This window comes from Neodiprion lecontei, chromosome 7 (genome assembly GCF_021901455.1).
Source record: "Neodiprion lecontei isolate iyNeoLeco1 chromosome 7, iyNeoLeco1.1, whole genome shotgun sequence".
Lineage (NCBI taxonomy): Eukaryota > Metazoa > Arthropoda > Insecta > Hymenoptera > Diprionidae > Neodiprion > Neodiprion lecontei.
Genome location: NC_060266.1, coordinates 2,585,015 through 2,604,036, shown reverse-complemented (window position 1 = coordinate 2,604,036; position 19,022 = coordinate 2,585,015). Strand labels below are relative to the sequence as shown.

Here is a 19,022-nt window from a genome sequence, read left to right as displayed (position 1 = left end):
GAGATCACGCGATTAGTACAATTTCAATCACACTTCACATTTCCACAACGTGAAAACGAATACCATGAGTCTAAATTTTTCATCTTTTAATCACCCAGAAATCAGTAATAAAAAATTGTAACTTTTATTATAATTAAAGTGTAGTAATTCTAAATTAATTTCCAGCATAAAAAATAAAAAAAAAAACACCGACATTTTAAACTTTCAGAAAAGACCTGATTTACGAAAATCCATCCTTGAAAACTATTATTATAGGTATATACAATGTCGCTGAAATTTTTGGAAAATGAAATTCCCGCAGTCACGATCATTTGAAATCTTCACTTCTCAAAACTCGAGTCAATTCCAATGCAATAATTATCATTTCAAAGTTTTTCAAGTTACAGTTTCTAGTCAAAAAATAATTATACGTGTACAATATTTCTATGCATAAGGTACGGTCACTTACAACAGTGATTTCAGTTGAAATTCAGAGAAATTCTAGATCAGGCTTTACTAAATTCCTCAAAGTTTGATTAATATTTATTCTTTCAACTTATTTTCGTAGGTCAGTCAACTCATTTACCATATGTAACCAGTACTTTATTAGTTTCATTCTTTATCTCGTATTAATTTATCTGTTATTTCAATCATTTTTCGGTTTTTCTTGTCTATCGATAACCTGATTAATTCTACTTTTGTCGTCCCACTTTCGGATGAATAATGCCAGATACCCGAGCAAAGGTGACATGGTGTATAACGCAAGGTGAAAGAGGGTTAATTCTATGGGAGAATGGGAGAAGGAGACAAATCCCAAATCTCTGGCGAGGGGTAAAACTCGTCGGGAAGAGAGGAAGAGAGAAGTGTGAAGAGGAGAAGAGAGGAGAGGAGAGGAGAGGAGAGGAGTATCTCAATCTGGGGTGATTAAAGCGAGAGCGTTTCCAACGTCGCTTTAACCCCCTGCCGACGACGGCGATGACGTCCCTCCCAGCGGGGCTCTTCGACGATGTATTCGATTCTACCTCGTCGTTTCGCAAATTCCGAAACGCACTCCAGAGCTCGTTGCAAGCGATGGCCGCAAAATCTGAAAAAAAAAAACACTCAATTAATTACTAAATAGAGAAAGGGATGAGGAATCTATTTATTACATCGAAAATCCGTTTCGTCGGTTCAATTAAGGGAGTGAAAATTTTTACGAAAATTCAGACCCAGATGATTTTCGAGTTCTGAGAATTCTCGCTGTATAATAAAATATGTTATACATTTTGAATAAATTTGTATTTTCGATTATTAAATATTTAAAGAGAGAAATTTTTCTCTGTTTACTTTAACCCTGATAAAATTGGCTCTTCGTGGTAGTTTAAATTTGTAATTTCTGTCGCATGGTTTTTTGGTTCTTCTAGTGTTTTTTTTTTTTTTTTTATTTCTTTTTTCGAAATGAGTCTCGAGATGGGGTATTAATTATAAAACACACTGCCCAAAACCGTGATTGGGGAAACGAATGAATGATAATAATCGTAAGTAGAAACAATATTGAAAAAGTTTTATTTCCATTCTCCTATCTTCAATATATAATGCATTCGATATTGTTTCAAATTGAATAATATTCTTTCAAGTAGTCACATGTCACTGTCAATTTGAAATAATCCAAAGCATGCAATTCGTCAGTTTTTAAATTAAGACTTCGAAAAAAAAAAATCATTACAAGGTTTTTCTGATTCTCCCAAACGAACAGTTCATCATTGAGATTAAATCAACAGGTTTCTGGACGACGATCACTAAGAATTTTCAAAAATTCACTCTATCAACGAATCAAACCGTTCAAAATCCAAAGTAAAAAAGGCCAAAACTGTTTTGAATTCCGTGATAGGTAACTCAGTGCAAAATAGTTCTGGTAATTCGGGAATTGCAGATAAGCTTGGGAAATAGCGGCGAAGCGAGAAGGAGGTCAGGTTAGGTCGAGTGCGCGTGGTCGCAGACAACGACGTGTGTAAACCGAGGGTTAATTATCACCGAATGTGCACTGCGGGCCGAGCGAGGACGACTCGAGTGATTCGATGAAGCGAGTAGACCTTGAACACCGCGAAACCACTTCAATCGCACGTTACTTCCCCTGCCCTCCCTCTTTCTCACCCTCTTCCCACCGCCCGAGGGTGGCGGGGTGCGTTCGCTAATTTATGTTGCATCAGGAGCAATTAACCGCAACGCCTGACGAGCGACCGGCGCGTCGCCACAAATTATCGCACCCCCGTTTCTCCGGGCTGTTGCCGGCACGCCGGTCGGACGATACGCGACAGTGATGGCCACGAAGCTAAAAATAATCGATGCGTCGATTAATTGGGTCCAAAAAAATAATCAAACACGATTGGATCGATGCGGTAAAAATTAATCGATTGATCTTGCGTTTCGTATTTCATTTTTTTTTTTTTTAACTGTGCATTTAACCAAATTTCGTAAACTTCAGTATGCAGTCTTAACAGCGGAAAAGTTTTTTTCATAATTTATAGTTTCGTTGAAAGTATTTTTCAATTTCAGGTAAAAATATTCATTTTTCTTTCACTTATTACATCGAATAGGTACTCGGTAAGTAAGACAATGATAGTAATCGATACTTTAATCATATAAATTGATATTATATTGCGTCGTTCATGGGAATAAAAAACAAAAATCTATTGTGAGGAAACGTAATTGAGTCGGTCGATTGATCGAGACTGAAAAATAATCGATTATACTCGGTTAATCGAGAAAAATAATCGATTATGTTTGATTATCCTTCATTTGCAAAATTTCGTGAATATGAGAATTCGCTGGGAAAATTGAGCGATGCATTTGTTTTAGCATTCCTCGGTGAAAGAAATATCCTGCAAATGATTCTAAAATTATAGGCTGTAGGAAAAAATATTTGGATAAATAATTGGACCACACGTATTAGGAATGCGATGTTTGAAACATTTTTGACAAATTATATCAAAAGTGTTGAAAAGGAAAAAGAAACTCTTCAATGGTTGTTTCGTACATTTGATCGAATAGAAAACTGAAAAAATTTCCATTGACTAAAAGCGACATTTTTATATCACCTCACGATTCGTCACACCATCGATTTAATAATATCGCGGTGAAAAAAAAAATCGGCAGATATTTCCCACCGCAATTATATCATTAAATTACGAATCAAGAGTTGCACACGATATGAAGCATTCACACAGCGGTTTTAAGCCATCGTCAAAGGATAGCAGGGCAAATTTTTCCCATCTAATTCCTGACTGCAGTGGTTAGATCCTCTTGCAGTACAAAATGAATAAATAATTCGAGTTGAAGAGATTTTTCGTAGCCATTCGTCCTCGTCTTCCTTTGGGTCAGTTAGCTCCGATTTGGTCCAGCGACTCGAGCGTGACTTGGCCGTCTCTCATCCATCGTTCTATGTACCCACAAGCCATCCCCTGCGTCATGGGAACGCGTCTGAGAGTATGCGTGTGTGTGTGTGTGTGTGTGTATGGTGCATGCAAATATTTAATTAAACCGGCAACATATGTGCGGCAGCAGCAGCAGCAGCAGCAGCAGAGGCGGGCCTCTGTACTGTAAATATATAATTATGCATGAGGCTGGAGTGCTGAGTGCACTTTGCATCCCCCCTTTCTCTCTCTCTCTCACTCACTCTCTCTCTCCCTCTCACTTTCCGTAGTCCTAATGAATGGATAGACTACCGGCGTGTCGTCGGAGCCCAAAATTTTTCGTAAGGGTTCAGAATTCAGTGAATTTTGTATAATCGAAAGAATTATTGTCCGCTTTAATTCTTAGCATTTTATGGTAGATACTAATGAAGTATATCGAAATGGAAAATCCTATCCAGAGTTTGAAGTATTCTTCTTCATTCAAAGTTGTGAAATAATCAATTGCTAGATCCTTTTCGCGAGGTTTGTTCACCAAATACATGTCGATACATTTTATTAATTCTTTCACGGGATGATTACGGATTGAGAATTTCTGATGTTATGCATTAATAGAAAATACAGGATCTATAAACGAAAACTTAGATCTCTTCAAAATTTGTAGAAATCTAGAAATTTTCTTCCATTTCACTCTACGAGGCCCTCATTTTATTCAGAAGGACGTCTTTTGATGGATTGGTTAATTTACTGGTAATAATAATTTTTAATTAATTAATTTTCTGTTTTCCTCGTGTTATGGCTATTAAAATTTAAAGATTACTAAACTTGGCAACGTTGCACGGATATTGATGACGATTGAAAAATAAGAGTGAAATCTGACAAATTTATGAGATTCTTATCAATTTTGAAGCGATCTAAAATAGTCTCGACATCCAAGCTTTCGTTCAAATTTCCGGTAGCATCATCCTCATATTTTCAAATAAATTCCTGCAGATTATAACAATTCAACAAATACTCAATGCGCGACTATCGCGTAGTAAAATCAATGAAAAAATACCATTTTTGACGATCCGATTCTCCCGAAACTGCGATGGCGCGGAAAATCGGGGTCAGGATAGACCGAGTTTGCATTCGACCGCGTTGGCTCATTTTATATGCATTTTAATTAATTCCGTGCAGCAGGGCAGTAAGTAACAACATTATAACCCCGGAACGATCCCCTCACCCTCAGCCTACGCTTCTATCGCACCACAATTCTCCGTGCAGTATAAAACTCACTTCGTCAGGCATACTTTGTACAGTGTCGTGGTTTTGTCGAACTGCAGCGGCTCGCCGCACCGGCTTACCGCTATTTTATACGCTTCCTTTAATTTACCCTCTCCCAAAGTTCCTCGACGCACCAAATTGCGGTCTTGTATTTTTCACTTCCCCTCTTCTGTTTGCTTCGAATTTTTAAAAAAATACTTTGCACGTATTCTTCTTCCACATCTGTGTAGTTTTATTTTTTCGCGAATAATTTTTTTTGACGTAATACCAAATTTCAATTATTTCCTCTCGTCTTCTTTTTATATCTAATCTGATTCGACGCGATCTGGTCTAATTTGTTTTGCTTTCTGCGGGATATTTTCAAAATTTCTCTTATTCCTCTGCATTTATTGTTTTACGAAAAAATGTACGACTCATTGTCAGTATAATACAATCAATTTTTTTATTTATTTTTTTTTATGTTTCTAATCCTCCGTATCTTCATTTTCATCCGTGTTCCCATTTTCGTTCGTCTCCTTTTCCTTCAATCTTAACAATCTTATCGATCTCATCTTTTCAGGGATGGATAAATGTCTCATCTATAATCCTATCCTACCTTTGTTTCAAAATTCGTCTTGTCGACTATCTTTCAGTTCCTTCATTTTCCGGGTTCGGGTTTGAAATTCCCCCCATTCTCTCACCCAACGCATTTCCAGACTCTTTCTCTCGCGTTCCTCTCCCTCCCTTCCCTCCCCCCTGATTTATATTCCCCGGCCTTAACGTCCTCGCGCGAATACGCCCGCCATTTCAGCCTCGTAACCCCGCAAGGGCCGACGGCCACTCTCCGCGATTCCGCCATCCCTTCGCCATTCCGGCATATCCCTTAACCGTCGCGGCCGCATGAGTTACCCTCTCAACTTTTATTTCGTACAAATTATCCGCACCGATGTTACACGTCACGTTTCGCTGAGCAAACCGTATTTTTATTCACCGACCTGTGTATGTGCGTATTTACGCACAAAGGGTGATGTAGATGCATGTTTTATACGAGGAAGGAGGAAAGACTCGCCGCATTCGGTTCACCGCGATGACATCCGCATGCAGGGAAAATAAAATAAGGGAGACGCTGTTTTTTCATCCCTGTATTATAATTTTCTTTTATATACCGCTAATTATTACACACGAAGTTCTATATATGTATCAATGTAACCAGCCGAATGAATTTATTTCTGTTTGCATAGCTTATTCCAATTTCTTAAATTCTCATTTTCGTTGCAATGAACCATAAATTTTATCGCTTTTTCGAGTAATCGAATTTCTACAGATTTTTCACAGTCTGTGCCTCGGCGGAAAATGGGTCGTGTAAGAAATACCAGAAATTTCCATTCGCGATCGATTGAAAAAATGACTTTTATACGTCCCAACTTCGAAGTTTATCTCTATGAATTTTTTTTTTTTTTTTTGTGCCAAGTAAGTATTATAGCTAAAGAAAAAGAAAAATCGAATTTTAACGCTAAATAAACATGTCGTATTGGATATCAGATGTTTGAAGCAATTTGTGATTCAAATTTTATATACACGGAATGAAATTCGTGTCTAGCGTATCATCTTTTTTTTCTTTTCTTGCGTATTATTACACGAATAAGGAACGAGAAATGTGGTTCAACTCGATTCAGTGAAACGCGTCTGACGGAATGAGAAGCCGCGTCTTCCTCGTCGTCGTCACGTCGGTGAGAACGAATTGCGCGTTTTGTAACAATTAAATATAGTCAGCCGAGGCTTATACGCGTAAATTTTAATTAAAACTGACTAATTAGCTTCAGCCATTTCACTCAATTGCTTTCGCTGAAAAAGGGAGGAGAAAATTTTGCGGTTTCATAGCCTCGGGTGTAATATACGAGAAATTTCATTTCTATACACAACTACTGGGTGTCCCGTTTCCAAAGGAGCCACAAAAAATCAAGGAAGATAATCAACGTACAGAAAATTCACGAAGAAACGACATCGTTAGATTACCGAACGTTAAAAATTTCGTACGCAATCGTCTAGTTGCTGAATTTTATACCGCACAGAAAATATTTCGAAAAAACTTTGTTGATTTTTCCGTCAAGAAAAAAAGTAAGCATTTCTTTAAAAAGACCGTCTTAATGACCTGAAAAAACTTTTTTTCACGAAATATGTCACTGAATTTAATTTTGACTTTAACCAAAGACTGAAAAATACACCTTGGGCAAAAAATGTCTTCCACTGTTGCGGAAAAAATGAAATGAAATCACTTGCTTTATAAGAAAGAATTTTCTTTCCCTTCAAGTGTCGAAATCACCTTTATTATTTTATTCAAAACGACCCACCATGTACATCAGCGTTCTACGGCAGGTAGTAATGTATTTCTCTTTGATTATACTAACGGCCTCGTTTGCCCAAATACTCTTCATAATTGTGTACATAACCGTGGTAAAAACGATCTCCTTAGGGAAGAAGAAGAAATTAAAGAGAAAGAGGAAGAAGGAAAACACTCGCTCGAGGCAGCAAACACAAAAACTTATTACACCGTTTCCGGTGAGTAGGCAGACGCCTACACGGAAATCGGTGTTTATTCATTCAACGGTTATGTAAGGTTGAATAAAAAGGGAGTACAAGGTGTAGCTTGAATATGGAATTGAAGAGGAAATGAATAAAAGCGGTATTAATGTAATAATTATACGTGTACAACGATCGTTGCGGGGATATTATTGAACGCAGCGATTCGCGTGAACATCGTGAAAACTTGCAGTCGACTGCAATTACAATTAAATCGGAGACAGCGAGACCGAGAAAGGTAGACAAAGCCGAGAAAGAGAGAGCGAGAGAGAAAAAAATTAATATTCATGAAATATTACGACCCTCCGAAATTACCTTCGAATAATTCATCTACGTAAGACGAAAACTTTATTGTTCCCATCTAATCATTATCGCGTTTTCTTCCGAATTCATCGCCAATCGCGTGGGTTTTTAATTCAAGAATACGTAAATACAATTCACTGCGTTTTTCTTCAATGTCCTGTTTCACTATCCACGTAAACGGATAAAAAGAATAATATACTCCGAATTTCACTGCCATCCCGTCCTTCCCTCGATTTATAAGTTATTAAATAAAATCCGAGAATAAATAAATAGGAAACAGTCTGATTGATTAGATTTTAGAAGCTTTTTTCGATTTCGACTATGTTTTCCAGTTTCAGTGAGTAAAAATCGATGACAAACGGTATAAAAAAAGGAACCTGTACAGTTTTTTCTTTTTTTTGTTTTGACTGCAGACCTACGTTATCAACGAATCGACTAACCCTTGACAAGCTTCCAACTCGGGGCGTCTGCAACAATAAGACGCGGGCAAATCCAAGTTATGAGATGAAACGCGCGTCTGTTAGAGGCGGGGTTAAATCGGTGTTTGTCAGGTAGCTCGCGGAGCTCTGACGGAGGGTGGAAGATTCCATAACTGAATCATCCTCACGTGCGGAGGTGAATACACGCCGCCCCGAAACGTGACAATAGAACTATCGCTGCCTGTTACTCCGTTAATCCATTTTCGCGGATCAAAGCGGACGTCGCCTCCGGGCTTGTGCGTCTCCTCGCCTGATCGTCGGGAGGAAAGCCGGCGAACCGCGACCCTCGGCTTCCTCCGAAACACCCCAAGAACCGCATGGATGCACCAAATCCCGTCACCCCTTTCTTGAATATTCAGGAGTTTGCGTCGGCTGCTCGACTCGACGGCTCGTCGAATTAACCGGACAATTGGGGTGTTACGTAGATACGCGTGTGCGAACGGCTGGCGTCCCTTTCAAGGTTTACATGTGTTTCGAAATTTCAAAATATCCATTTTTCTTTCCTCCTCAGTTTTCTTATTTAACGGTACAACGTGTCAAGAATATTATCCAAAAGTTTCAAGTCAATTGGAGTAAAAGTCTGGGACAGAAAGCCTACCGTTCTTTTCTCAAAACTATATTGTTCAAGCCGGTGGCCACGATTTCTCAAAAACTGATGCGAACTTATCGAAATTTTGCACTTTTTCGAATACAACTCTGCCAAAATTTCAAATTTCGTTTTTTTTCAAAACCCTTCGTTCAACCACGAGCCATACTCACCTACTAACATAAAATATTTGATTTTTTGATTTCGGATTTATCTATTTTTGGCTATCGTGGCCACCGCAAGGGTACTTTTCTCTAAGGGTTCTCAAAAATTTTGAAATAAAAATTTCACGAAACACGGTTCAAATTTTGTTCTTTTACATGCTTAGTTCGAGAAAATATGCTTTTTTTTCACCACCGAAGCCCATGAAACCAATTTTTTCAATTATTCTCAATACTCTGAAAAACTTGCTTGTAATTCGTTTCCAATTTCTATCTCGATCCGTATTCTCGGTTCACGATTTGTCCCCGTCAGTACGACTGGGACTGAAATGAAATACCGCTGAATACGATGCTTGAAAAATAAGGGTATTCTCACACACCTTGAAGCCAGTGTTTTCACTTTCTACGGGGGGAGGGGGGCTGAAAATTCTTCCCCCAAGCTCGTCGTGTCTCGGTTGAATTGGGGTTGTATGCTCATTCACTCTGCCGAGAAATTGTCTACTCTGGTGGGAAATCGGCAGTCCCTCCCACTTCCAGCTTTTCTTCCTTCAGATTCGATGATATATTCGTGCGTAGAACTCTGGCTGAAAAATTTTCCAAACAAGTCTTACATTTCAATAGTGAAACTACATGGAAAACTATGAAAACAGTTTTATTCTGATTTCAAAACTATCCAAACGGTGAAATTTAATGAAATCATTATAACAATTTATACGTTAAAAATAGTCAATTAAACTAAACAGTTGAAAAATGTCACAATATAGTTGCAAGAAAAAAAAAATGATCAGTTATATAGCCAAATTATTAGTTTTTCAATCTTTCTGCGTTCGGATATTTTAAATAATCCAATATTCAATGTCCTAATTATATAATTAATGCCTCACACTTGAGCACATTCAAGTAGTCAAATTAAATTCTTCGCAACATTTTTCATAGCAGAAACAACTAATCGAGAAAAACGATCACCAGTCGCAACGAACTACGGAACGGTTAGTTCGCAACTAACAATAAGTTTCTTCCGTTTCCTTCGAATAAAAATTAATTACCATTCCTTAACCGCGTGCAAGACGGTTTCCGGTCTCAATTAAGGCGGTAACGAAAATGTCTTTAATTAAGCAGTCTCTGTTTTAGGCGTGACGCTGTGAAACGACACACCGAGTACAACGATAACCGTTTTAAAAATCCATTTGCATCCCGGTTTGCCCAGGGTTGTTTTCGCCGAGGAACATTTACGCGTGCAGCGTTATGCTCGTGGGTGAATATGCTCTGTTCCGGAGTCCGACCGCCCAAATATTTCAACGTTTTGCAATTGCGTATAGTTCGCCTGCAGCACCGCTCCCATTACACCGGGCTAGCTGCACTTTCCAACCGTTGCATGCGGCCGCTGCCTACAACTTTACATTTAATTACCTTCAGCCCGACTTCGGACCACCCCCGGAACAGTTTCCTACCGGAAACGAGCGCCGGCGTGCCTTCCAAACCCCCAGCCACCCCTTCCTAGCAGATATTATCGCGAGGTTCATCGGGGGAGGGAGGAAGAATAGGAGAAAAGGTGCAGGCACGGACAAATGAGAGGAAAGAGAGACGAGAGAGAAAGAGAGAGAAAGAGAAAAGGAATGGGAGGAATTAAAGAAGGAGAGAGTTTCCTGTTTCATTATTCCGTTCGATTCAATTCGAACAGCAGCCGCGAATGAATTTCCTCTATAATTATTTTCATTTAATATCAGGTTGACTATATTTGATACTCAACCACGAGTAATGGAAGAATAAACTTACTCAAAGTTCATTCGCATGTTTAGAAATCGGATTCTTATTTCGAATTCGGATGAAAACTAAAACGAAGATGATAAATCGTAAAAATTTGTTTGGTCGGTCAGAGATCATGATTTAATTTTATATTTTTATCAAGGATTTGAGATTACTAATAAAGAATAATAGAGAAAAAAAATTGTCGTTACAGATCGATTCTGAGTTTGAAAATATTGATTCTCGAGTTTATAATGTGCATTTCAAATTCAACCGAGAGACGAGAAGACCGATTTTAAGAAATCTGAACAACAAAATTCACCGACTCTCTGTTCACTATCAAATTCCAAGAGATGGAAAGCAAAATTCTATGCAAGCATGAACATAAAAAATGGCCCATATTCCGCGAAGGATTTTTTAAAAAAAGTAAAAAATTTATGTGCAATAATTTGGAATTATACCTTGTTTGTGGAATAAATGCGTACATACACTTTATCCGTGAAAAATCGCGTCCTTTTTTTGTATAGGGCTGCAGGCACGATGCATCAGTTGAAAGAGCGCAATTTTCCGCTAAACGAAACGTAGATATATATGCATAGATACACGTCTGCTTTTCTCTTCTCGCCTTAAGCAGAAAACAGCATTTCACTTTGCCCTCGATACTTTTTATACGTACAAATAGATACCGATTGAAAATTAGCACCGATTTTCAACGCTCCAAATCACACCCGCCGCGATATTAAACAGCGAGTTTAAGCGAACGCTTCGTGAAAGGATGAAAATTATTCGCTACCCAATCACGTTTATACTGCTGCTGCAATGCTGCGGGAAAGAAACTGCATTCACGTATTCAACCGAATACAAAAGTAATCAATTTATTCCCCAAGGATTGTTATTTTTCATTAATATTGTAATACTGGTTGATAAGTGACACAAAATATTAAACGAAGCCAAAAGAATCTTTTTATTTTGTGTGCCAAGGATATCCGTTACAATTGCTGAAAATGTAAGACTAATTTTTACTCAAGCCTGATTTATCGTTGATCAAAGAATTTTTATTTTTTCTGATGCCAAAATAAATATTGTTTATTTTTCTCTCACTTTTATCGTCCTGTTGCGTTAAATTTCTTTCAATTCTCTTGCCTGCCATTTTGATTAATTTCGATTTTCTGACCCTCCCTCCGCGTCGTTTTCGCAATATATCGGACACCGCGCTTGTGCGTGTTCGAGGTCAAACAAATTTGCGACCGATTAAAGGTGTAAGCTGTAAATTTCCGTGGCATGATTGAACGCGATCGACGTTGCGTTTAACCGATACGGATTATATTTTCAAAAGTTGCCAAGTAAACAGAGCGGCTTATATCGCCGTAGGGGTTGCAGATCGGGACTGAAAAGGGGTGTGCTCAACGAGTGCACACAGTTTACAGTAATGTAAACAGTGATTTATTCTTCGGTATACACACGGTGTGTGCACAGCCACCCTTCAATTCTCATTTTCAATATATCGCCATCATATATTTACCACCTTCGAGCCACCCTTACGAGTCGTACTCACCTATGATAATTACGACGTTTCAGGGGATCGATCGGTGATTGTATTGATTTATTTATCACACCTAAGATATGTTGACGGAATGTTTTTTATTTCTCTCGTATTCATAAAAACGACAGAAAAGTGTTACGCGCCCGTCGTTTTCAGGATAACAGGGAACGAACGGGTGAAAATAAAATTATTGTTATAATAATCTGTTGGATCTCTAAATCATTTCATTTATTTTTAATATTCGATTACCGGTCACCACCCTTAGTCGCAATATGACCTATCGATCGGTTTATCTACATACTCAGGTAAAAACGATGGTTACCAAAAACAACATTTGTTTGCTTACAAAATATCGAAAAACAAATTGCTACCAATCCTATCACCGACACAGTTCCTAATAACGCGGGGGGTGCATTTTTGAGCAATTTGAAGAGTTCGCTTGGGTTTCGGGATTCGAGGGACGGTTAATCCCCGATGGGACGATGTAATTGCCTGTTTAATTGGTTGAGCAAAGTCAGGGTAGATCGGCGGGGTGAATGGGAGGGGGGAGGAGCACTAATTATTCCGTCCATCACTCCGGAGCGGGCGCGCGTCGAATAATTAGCATCTTAAAACGTTTGGAAACTTTTATACTGAAATACCAGCCCCGAGTCTAAGCCGACGCTCGCACCGCGCGGTAATAATCAGTCACTCAAGTAGTACAGCTCGACGGCAACGTCGACGGGGCGCGAGCCGACGAGGAGGCGAGAAAAGTTAGAGTTTATGAATCGGAGAGCAGCCCCCCTTCATTCCCCCCCCCCCCCTCCCACTCTCGCCCTCTCACCCTCTCGCCGTCCCTCGACTCCTCTTCCTCTCTTTCTCCTCACCCTCGGTGCGGGGTGAAGCGCAGCAAGACTAGAAGAGCGAGGAAAGCGTGCGGCACAGAAGCAGCAACAGCAGTAGAGCCAGAGCGTGTGGCGGTGGTTACGAGTCATTAGTCACTGTCTAGGACAGAAGCGACTTACTCGGGGATTTTAAATTAATGGCGCGTAACTTGCAGCGACGGTTTCGCCAAGACAACGATCTTGCGAAGCTCGCTGCTCGGTGACGAGATCGAAATAGACTGCGAGGAACATCGGAAAGGGTGGAGAAACGAATGCCGAAAGGAAGGATTCGGAGTGATGGATATCAGGAGTCGAGCAAAAACGTATCGCTACTTACGGTGAATTCAAACGATTTCCAAGATTAAAGTCAGACGACTTGCATGTGGACTCAAATCAATACAACGGTTCGAAAGATGATTTTGGAAATTCCCTGAGGAGACTGGAAGTTGATAACGAAGACCTTCGAACAGACTTGACTCCAATTCCAATAAGCCTGACTAGATTCGAAGTGGTTTCGATTGATTTCCAAGGTTGAAGTCAGACGTCTCGAAGGGAACTCTTCTTACGATCTTAGAAACGCGCGTAGAGGACTGGAAAACCTTCTAACGAACATCAACGAATTCAGGTGATTCCAACGCACCTGACATTAACTTTTCGCCGAGTGTATACCCTTCAATTGCAATTAAGCCCTATTGAAGCGTTATTTCTCAATACCATAACCAATCCGATCGGGGTACCTAGCGAAGGACGCGACGCGACGGTTGAATTTAGCATAGGTTACATCATATTATAGGAGCAGTTATAGGAGGTGAAGTTTCCCGTGGGTGTAGCACAAAAGCGGGAGTAAGGGGAAGTAATTGGGACAATTATCCCCGACATTTGGCAGGCAAAGGGCGTTCGACGTGCTGCCGATGACAGAACAAGCGTAGGGCCGTATCCCGGGTGTATTAATGACGTTTCTAATTAGGATACGTCTCAAGTTGCTGTGTATCCAGAGGGTGGGTCGCCACCCTCGTTCGCTCGCACGTTATACCGGCAACGAAGCGATCTCGACTGTAAAAGGAAACGTTCGTCAGGCAGCCAGGTAGAAAGGCGACGCCGTGCACCAGGTGCCTGTCATTAATGGATAACTTCGTGTTTCCGCCAAGTTACACGGTTATATCGCTCCCAATTATCAACTTCCACCTCCTCTCTATGCTGGGCGCGAATTCACCTTGATCATGGAATCGGTGAAGCGATCGCAATGCTTCTCTATAGTTCCGATCTGCAATGGAGACAGTAAATGAGGCGCGATGATCGATCGACGAGCATACTTTCCATTTCTCATAGGTCCCAAATCGATGTCTTTAAGGCTGCCAAATTGCTGGCGAGACTTTTTTCAAACATCCAGTGCTGCTTTTCCAAATGATTTCATTCGAGGTTTCAACACGAAGTTCAAGAAAATTGTAATTCTGATTTACGTGTACCCGCAATACTGCCATGCACTGAGATTAAAAAATGCTACATTTTGTTCAGATAAAATATTGGTAGAGGGATTCAACCATTCCCTCGGTACACCTTCTTGCGAGGCTCACTCTATTACTCTTTCTCTAGCACAGAGCAACGTGCTTTCACGTTGATTACCTAGATCGCAGGCTACGAGAGGCGAGCTCCCGCAGCCACTGGTTTACATCCTTGGAATGACTCACCTTTAAATTGTAGCAAGAACCGCAGAAATGCGATACGAACATACCCTCCGTGTGGATGTTTCAGACTCGGAAAAAAATCACCTTGTTCAGGAGATTTTTACGTAATTATTTTTTTCCTTCGTGTTATAACCTTAACGAATGAACTCGACGGAGCGTTGCAGTATTAAAAAACAACGCAGTTCCCAACTTGGGCTGTTCATCGAAAATTTTTATAAGCGGTCAGTTTAAAACCATCATCCGAACAGAGAAGTTTACAGAATCTCTTAAAATCAAGTCCTTCAAATAACTCTGAAGAAATTCCGTATTTCTTGTCTTTCATAATAATATTCAATCATTATAATTTTGATACAACTAAAATTGAATAAACTTTATCAATGTATTTAATCTATATTGCGAGTTGACCAAATTAATTACCTTCAAAGTGAGTAAATCTATTCAACTATCTCCGTAAATACTAGTAAATAATTGATGGGAGACATTTTGTCAATTCAGTAGAAGACAATAATTCGGTTACCACCGCCAGAGCAATCGTGTGTAAATAGTGTCATACAATTTTTAAATGGCGTGTTTTTAGAAAAGATAGAGACAACTCCATAATTTATACCTTATACAATACTCGCTGGACACGCAAAGCTACCCACAATGCCCGAGACGATCCAAATCGACTAAAGGTGATCGAGAACTTTTATTTCAAAAGCTCATCTCCTCTCGATACGAACTCAACCAAGAGTGGAAACCTCCGCGTTCCTCTCAGGTAAATTGTGATGAAGAATTTTGTCTTAGTACGAGCGTTAAATTGTCTTGGCGAGTTTGGGTTTCCGTAAACAAAAAGCAGCCAAACCAAATCCGTCTCATAAAAATAGCAAAACGGTAAGTGCGTATATCCATTGTGTGCAGACGTGATTACCTGCCAAATGGACCGTCAAAATCAAATTTGAATGATTGCCAAACGTCCCAAGATGACGGACAGAATGTAACCGAAGGTTTGTCGAAACTCTACGAAGAAAGATCAAATAAAAAAATATTACTCTATAAAAATACAGTCGTAGATTTTTATTCATGAATTTGTGATTAAAATGAAGTATCGAAAAGTGCTAACGATCCGTTCAGAGTTCATTTTAGCTTGACTTATCAGTCTGAACCGTTGTTTCCAGAGCATCGAGGCGAATCATTGACGTACCTTCCATGGGCATTCGGTAAACCTTCCAGCCCGAAAAACTGTGTTGTCATGGCGGATAACAACGGAGAAGAACTGAACGCTTTTGAACGAACGACATCGTCTGAAGACGCCTAACAATGCCAATCTCTTTCACGAAAAATCACCAACCAGCCATTCGTTTGATTCTGACTTCGGATTCTACTTTCGGTCGAGTTTTTGTAGAACAATCGTCGCGGTGACGGTGTAGCACAACAGAACTCTTCTATTCTCCACGTGTCGAGACCAATTCCAGTGTACAAACCGGACCGTTTGAACAACGATACAGTTCAATGTGATAGTTGAATACTTGACTACGTCTTCATTGACCAAACCCTTGTGCAACAATGGCTGAAGAGGTGGGTGAGAGTAAACTATTTGCGGGTTTGAATACCACCGTGAAGGTGTGTAACAACGTCTCAAACCAAACTTACCGCACATGGCAGACTGGTTCCACGGTGGCTTTGCCCAACTTGTGTATAAAATTCTGCAAGATCGCGTTTCAAGTCCAACGTACCATCAGCTAATTCTCTTTTTTCTTGAAGTATAATTCCGAAGACCAACAAAATAAAAAGACTCATCCAAAAATTCAATGGTCTGACATTTTTACGATACGTGTATCACGAAGTGATATTATTTTTTTCAAAAAAAAAAGTGAAGTTGAATAGAATTTCAGTTTGCTGATATGAGCAAATAGCTGGCTATTATTCATCTCGCACTCACGTTAATCGCAGGGTTTTACTCGATTTTTTTTTCTTCTTGTTAAAATAAAAAATTACGCACATTCATAAATAGACAGACTGTGAGTCTGATTCGGCAGATTGTCGGCTATGGATTGAATTGTAATACAAACAACGATTATGGTCGAATCTCATCGATGCGCGTGAATGTTTTATGATGCTGGTTTTTCCGCGGGGTCAAAGAATCGCACTTATTATCAGGAGACTCCAAGCCAGTAAGAACTGGAATCGAACATTACGTAAGAACGTCGAAGCGTCAAAGTGAAGTCAGAAGCGAAATCAGTGTCAGTTTGAAGCTGACTCGTGTCTGCAGCACTTTGAAAATGGCTTCTTTATTCAAGTCACTATCACTGATTCAAATCGCCACGTGTCTCCTGACAGTTTTTGCGGTTTTCTGTTGCCTCGTAGAAGCTCACACCTCCTTAGGTAAAAAAAAAAAATACAAAATTTTCTTACACTATCACTGAAAGTTATACGCCATTTTCAACCAAGATTCGCGTTTATTATTTATCTTCTTCTCAACCTGTTTTTACATCTATGTTGCTCTTGTCGAAAACGAGGGAACTCAACAAAGTTATTTGAAACCGTCTCTAACTTTTCCAGCTTCTGGTTACACCGAGTACACAGATGAAAAGGTAGCCTACAAAATTCACGCAGACCCGAAAACTTGGCTGGAGGCAAAGCAAGTATGCGCGGAAGAAGGAGGCAGCCTGGCATTCATAGATACTCGTAAAAAGATTCGATTTCTGGGGTCCAAGAAGAGTCAAGGTGTTCAACTTTGGGTTGGCATATCAAGAACGTCACCATCGACGGATTGGTCGAGAGTCGACTGCGGTATGTTTCGCGTATCGAATTTTCTCCCCCTTTTTGCGAAGCCCGTAACAAAAATGGGTCCACAAAAGTAATACAACCTTTATTTTCATCCCCTTCTACAGATGACACATTGTATTACCTTCCGTGGGCTCCGTACGAACCCTCAAACTCGCAGAACTGCGTTGCCATCAAAGGTTGCAGCGCAGGATTATCCAGTCAGAACTGTTTCGACCGAAAAGCTTTCGTCTGCGAAAAGAGAGTGTGAGAACCAGTGATAGTACCATTGTGTATAAATATTGCTCGGAAAATGAGTACCAAGCTAGGTACCAAGTGTAATAAACTATAGATCGATATCCAAGCTCAGGCAATCTAATAAAGGTCAGAATCACCAAATTCAGATTATCAAGTGCTCTGCATCCTCTCATTTTCGATTCGGGATTTCAGCGTCGAGGTGTGTCGGTTAAAGTGCTGCCCGGGGTAGGCAGAGAGAGAGAGAGAGAGAGAGTGAGTGGCTAATCTACGCGGAGTGGAAACAATTCGTGTGGCGTAGAAACTCAACCGTCGGAACAACAACACAACTCAAGATTCGCGTGTGACACTTGAATACGTCTTTATCCCCAAGACTCTTGCAACCGAGAGCTTGAGGAGGCGGTTTTGGGTAAACTATTTGCGGGTTTGAATAGCGTCACGAAGGTGTGTAACAACGCCTCAAACTAGCCCACGAACGGCTCGTTGATTCCACGGTATTTCGGTTCTCGGCTTTTACCACCTCGTGTGCATGGAAGGCCCGGCAAGATGGTGCCGAGGCTCGGAAAGCCGGTATATTCGCCTTTCGGAATAGCGCTGTTTAAGTTGTATATTTCACTACCCATCCCCCTCTTTCTATCTCTCTCACACTATCTCTCTTTGGAAAGTTTTGTCTTGTATAATTATCGTTAATTCTCTCCTTATATCCCCTCTCCAGCAAGTATCTCGAAGTCAGAGTCAACTGTAGGAGAAGCTCACGAGGAAGAAGCGGAGCTCCGCTTCTTCTCTCTGTTGTTTTTCATCTCGAAAGTTTCACGGCTGTTCGACCGGTTTACAAGTCAACTTTTTAACTAATTCAGTCACGATGTTGTTATTATTTCATAAAAGGCGACGTACCTCTTCTCCGTTCTTTCAAACTGTCAGTGACAAAAAAATCCGTTTTCCAAATCAACTTCCAGAACTGATGAAAATTTCTATACTAGTGGATGATTTCATCAGTACGTAGTGTGTTTCCCAAGTTGAACAACTGAGCTAATTTCAATCGTCAGAGTCTTGAACAGCTCTTCACTCATGCGTTCATTGATTCTTGATTAAATGTGACCCCGAAAGTGATAACTCGTTAGTGATACAACCAAAAAATCGTCGCCGTACGTCATAATGCGATAAGATAAATGCGGTCAGGAAAATACCGAAAGCAAGATTGGGCTTCTTTAAGAGAGATAGATAGATAGATCGCGTTTATTTATGCCATGACCCACTTGGGTTTTAAGGCAAGTAACATAAGATACAAGATCAGGATTTTACAATAGATCTAGTGATAATAATGCAATATAACAGAAGTGTAATATAATAAAAAGGATATATTACTAACTATGAACCAGGAAGATAAAATAAATAAATAGTTAACTAATAATAAATATACAATTTAGAGTTGATAATCAATGAAAATAATGATGGTTTACAAT

At 39.8% G+C, this 19,022-nt stretch overlaps 1 protein-coding gene and 1 long non-coding RNA gene across 2 annotated transcripts; one reads left to right on the top strand and one right to left on the bottom strand.

Annotated features, from left to right (window-relative positions):
- Nucleotides 1–285: 285 nt before the first annotated feature.
- Nucleotides 286–18,562, bottom strand: LOC124295388. Its single transcript, XR_006905336.1, has 3 exons — nucleotides 18,454–18,562; nucleotides 9,103–9,306; nucleotides 286–1,063 (listed from the first exon to the last, which is right to left on the bottom strand). It is a non-coding gene; the product is annotated as an uncharacterized LOC124295388 (long non-coding RNA).
- On the top strand, nucleotides 16,763–17,703 carry LOC107225856 (C-type lectin domain family 4 member K). Its single transcript, XM_015666451.2, has 3 exons — nucleotides 16,763–16,923; nucleotides 17,101–17,331; nucleotides 17,433–17,703. Exons 1-3 carry the CDS (start codon nucleotides 16,821–16,823, stop codon nucleotides 17,573–17,575), a joined length of 477 nt encoding a protein of 158 aa, XP_015521937.1. The 5' UTR covers nucleotides 16,763–16,820; the 3' UTR covers nucleotides 17,576–17,703.
- Nucleotides 18,563–19,022: the final 460 nt, after the last annotated feature.

Bases quoted from the DNA above. Each gene is read 5' to 3' on its own strand.
- LOC107225856 (XM_015666451.2), top strand. From the start codon at position 16,821: ATGGCTTCTTTATTCAAGTCACTATCACTGATTCAAATCGCCACGTGT. The intron at 16,924-17,100 runs GTAAAAAAAAAA...TAACTTTTCCAG, and splicing joins AGAAGCTCACACCTCCTTAG to CTTCTGGTTACACCGAGTAC. The intron at 17,332-17,432 runs GTATGTTTCGCG...CCCCTTCTACAG, and splicing joins TTGGTCGAGAGTCGACTGCG to ATGACACATTGTATTACCTT.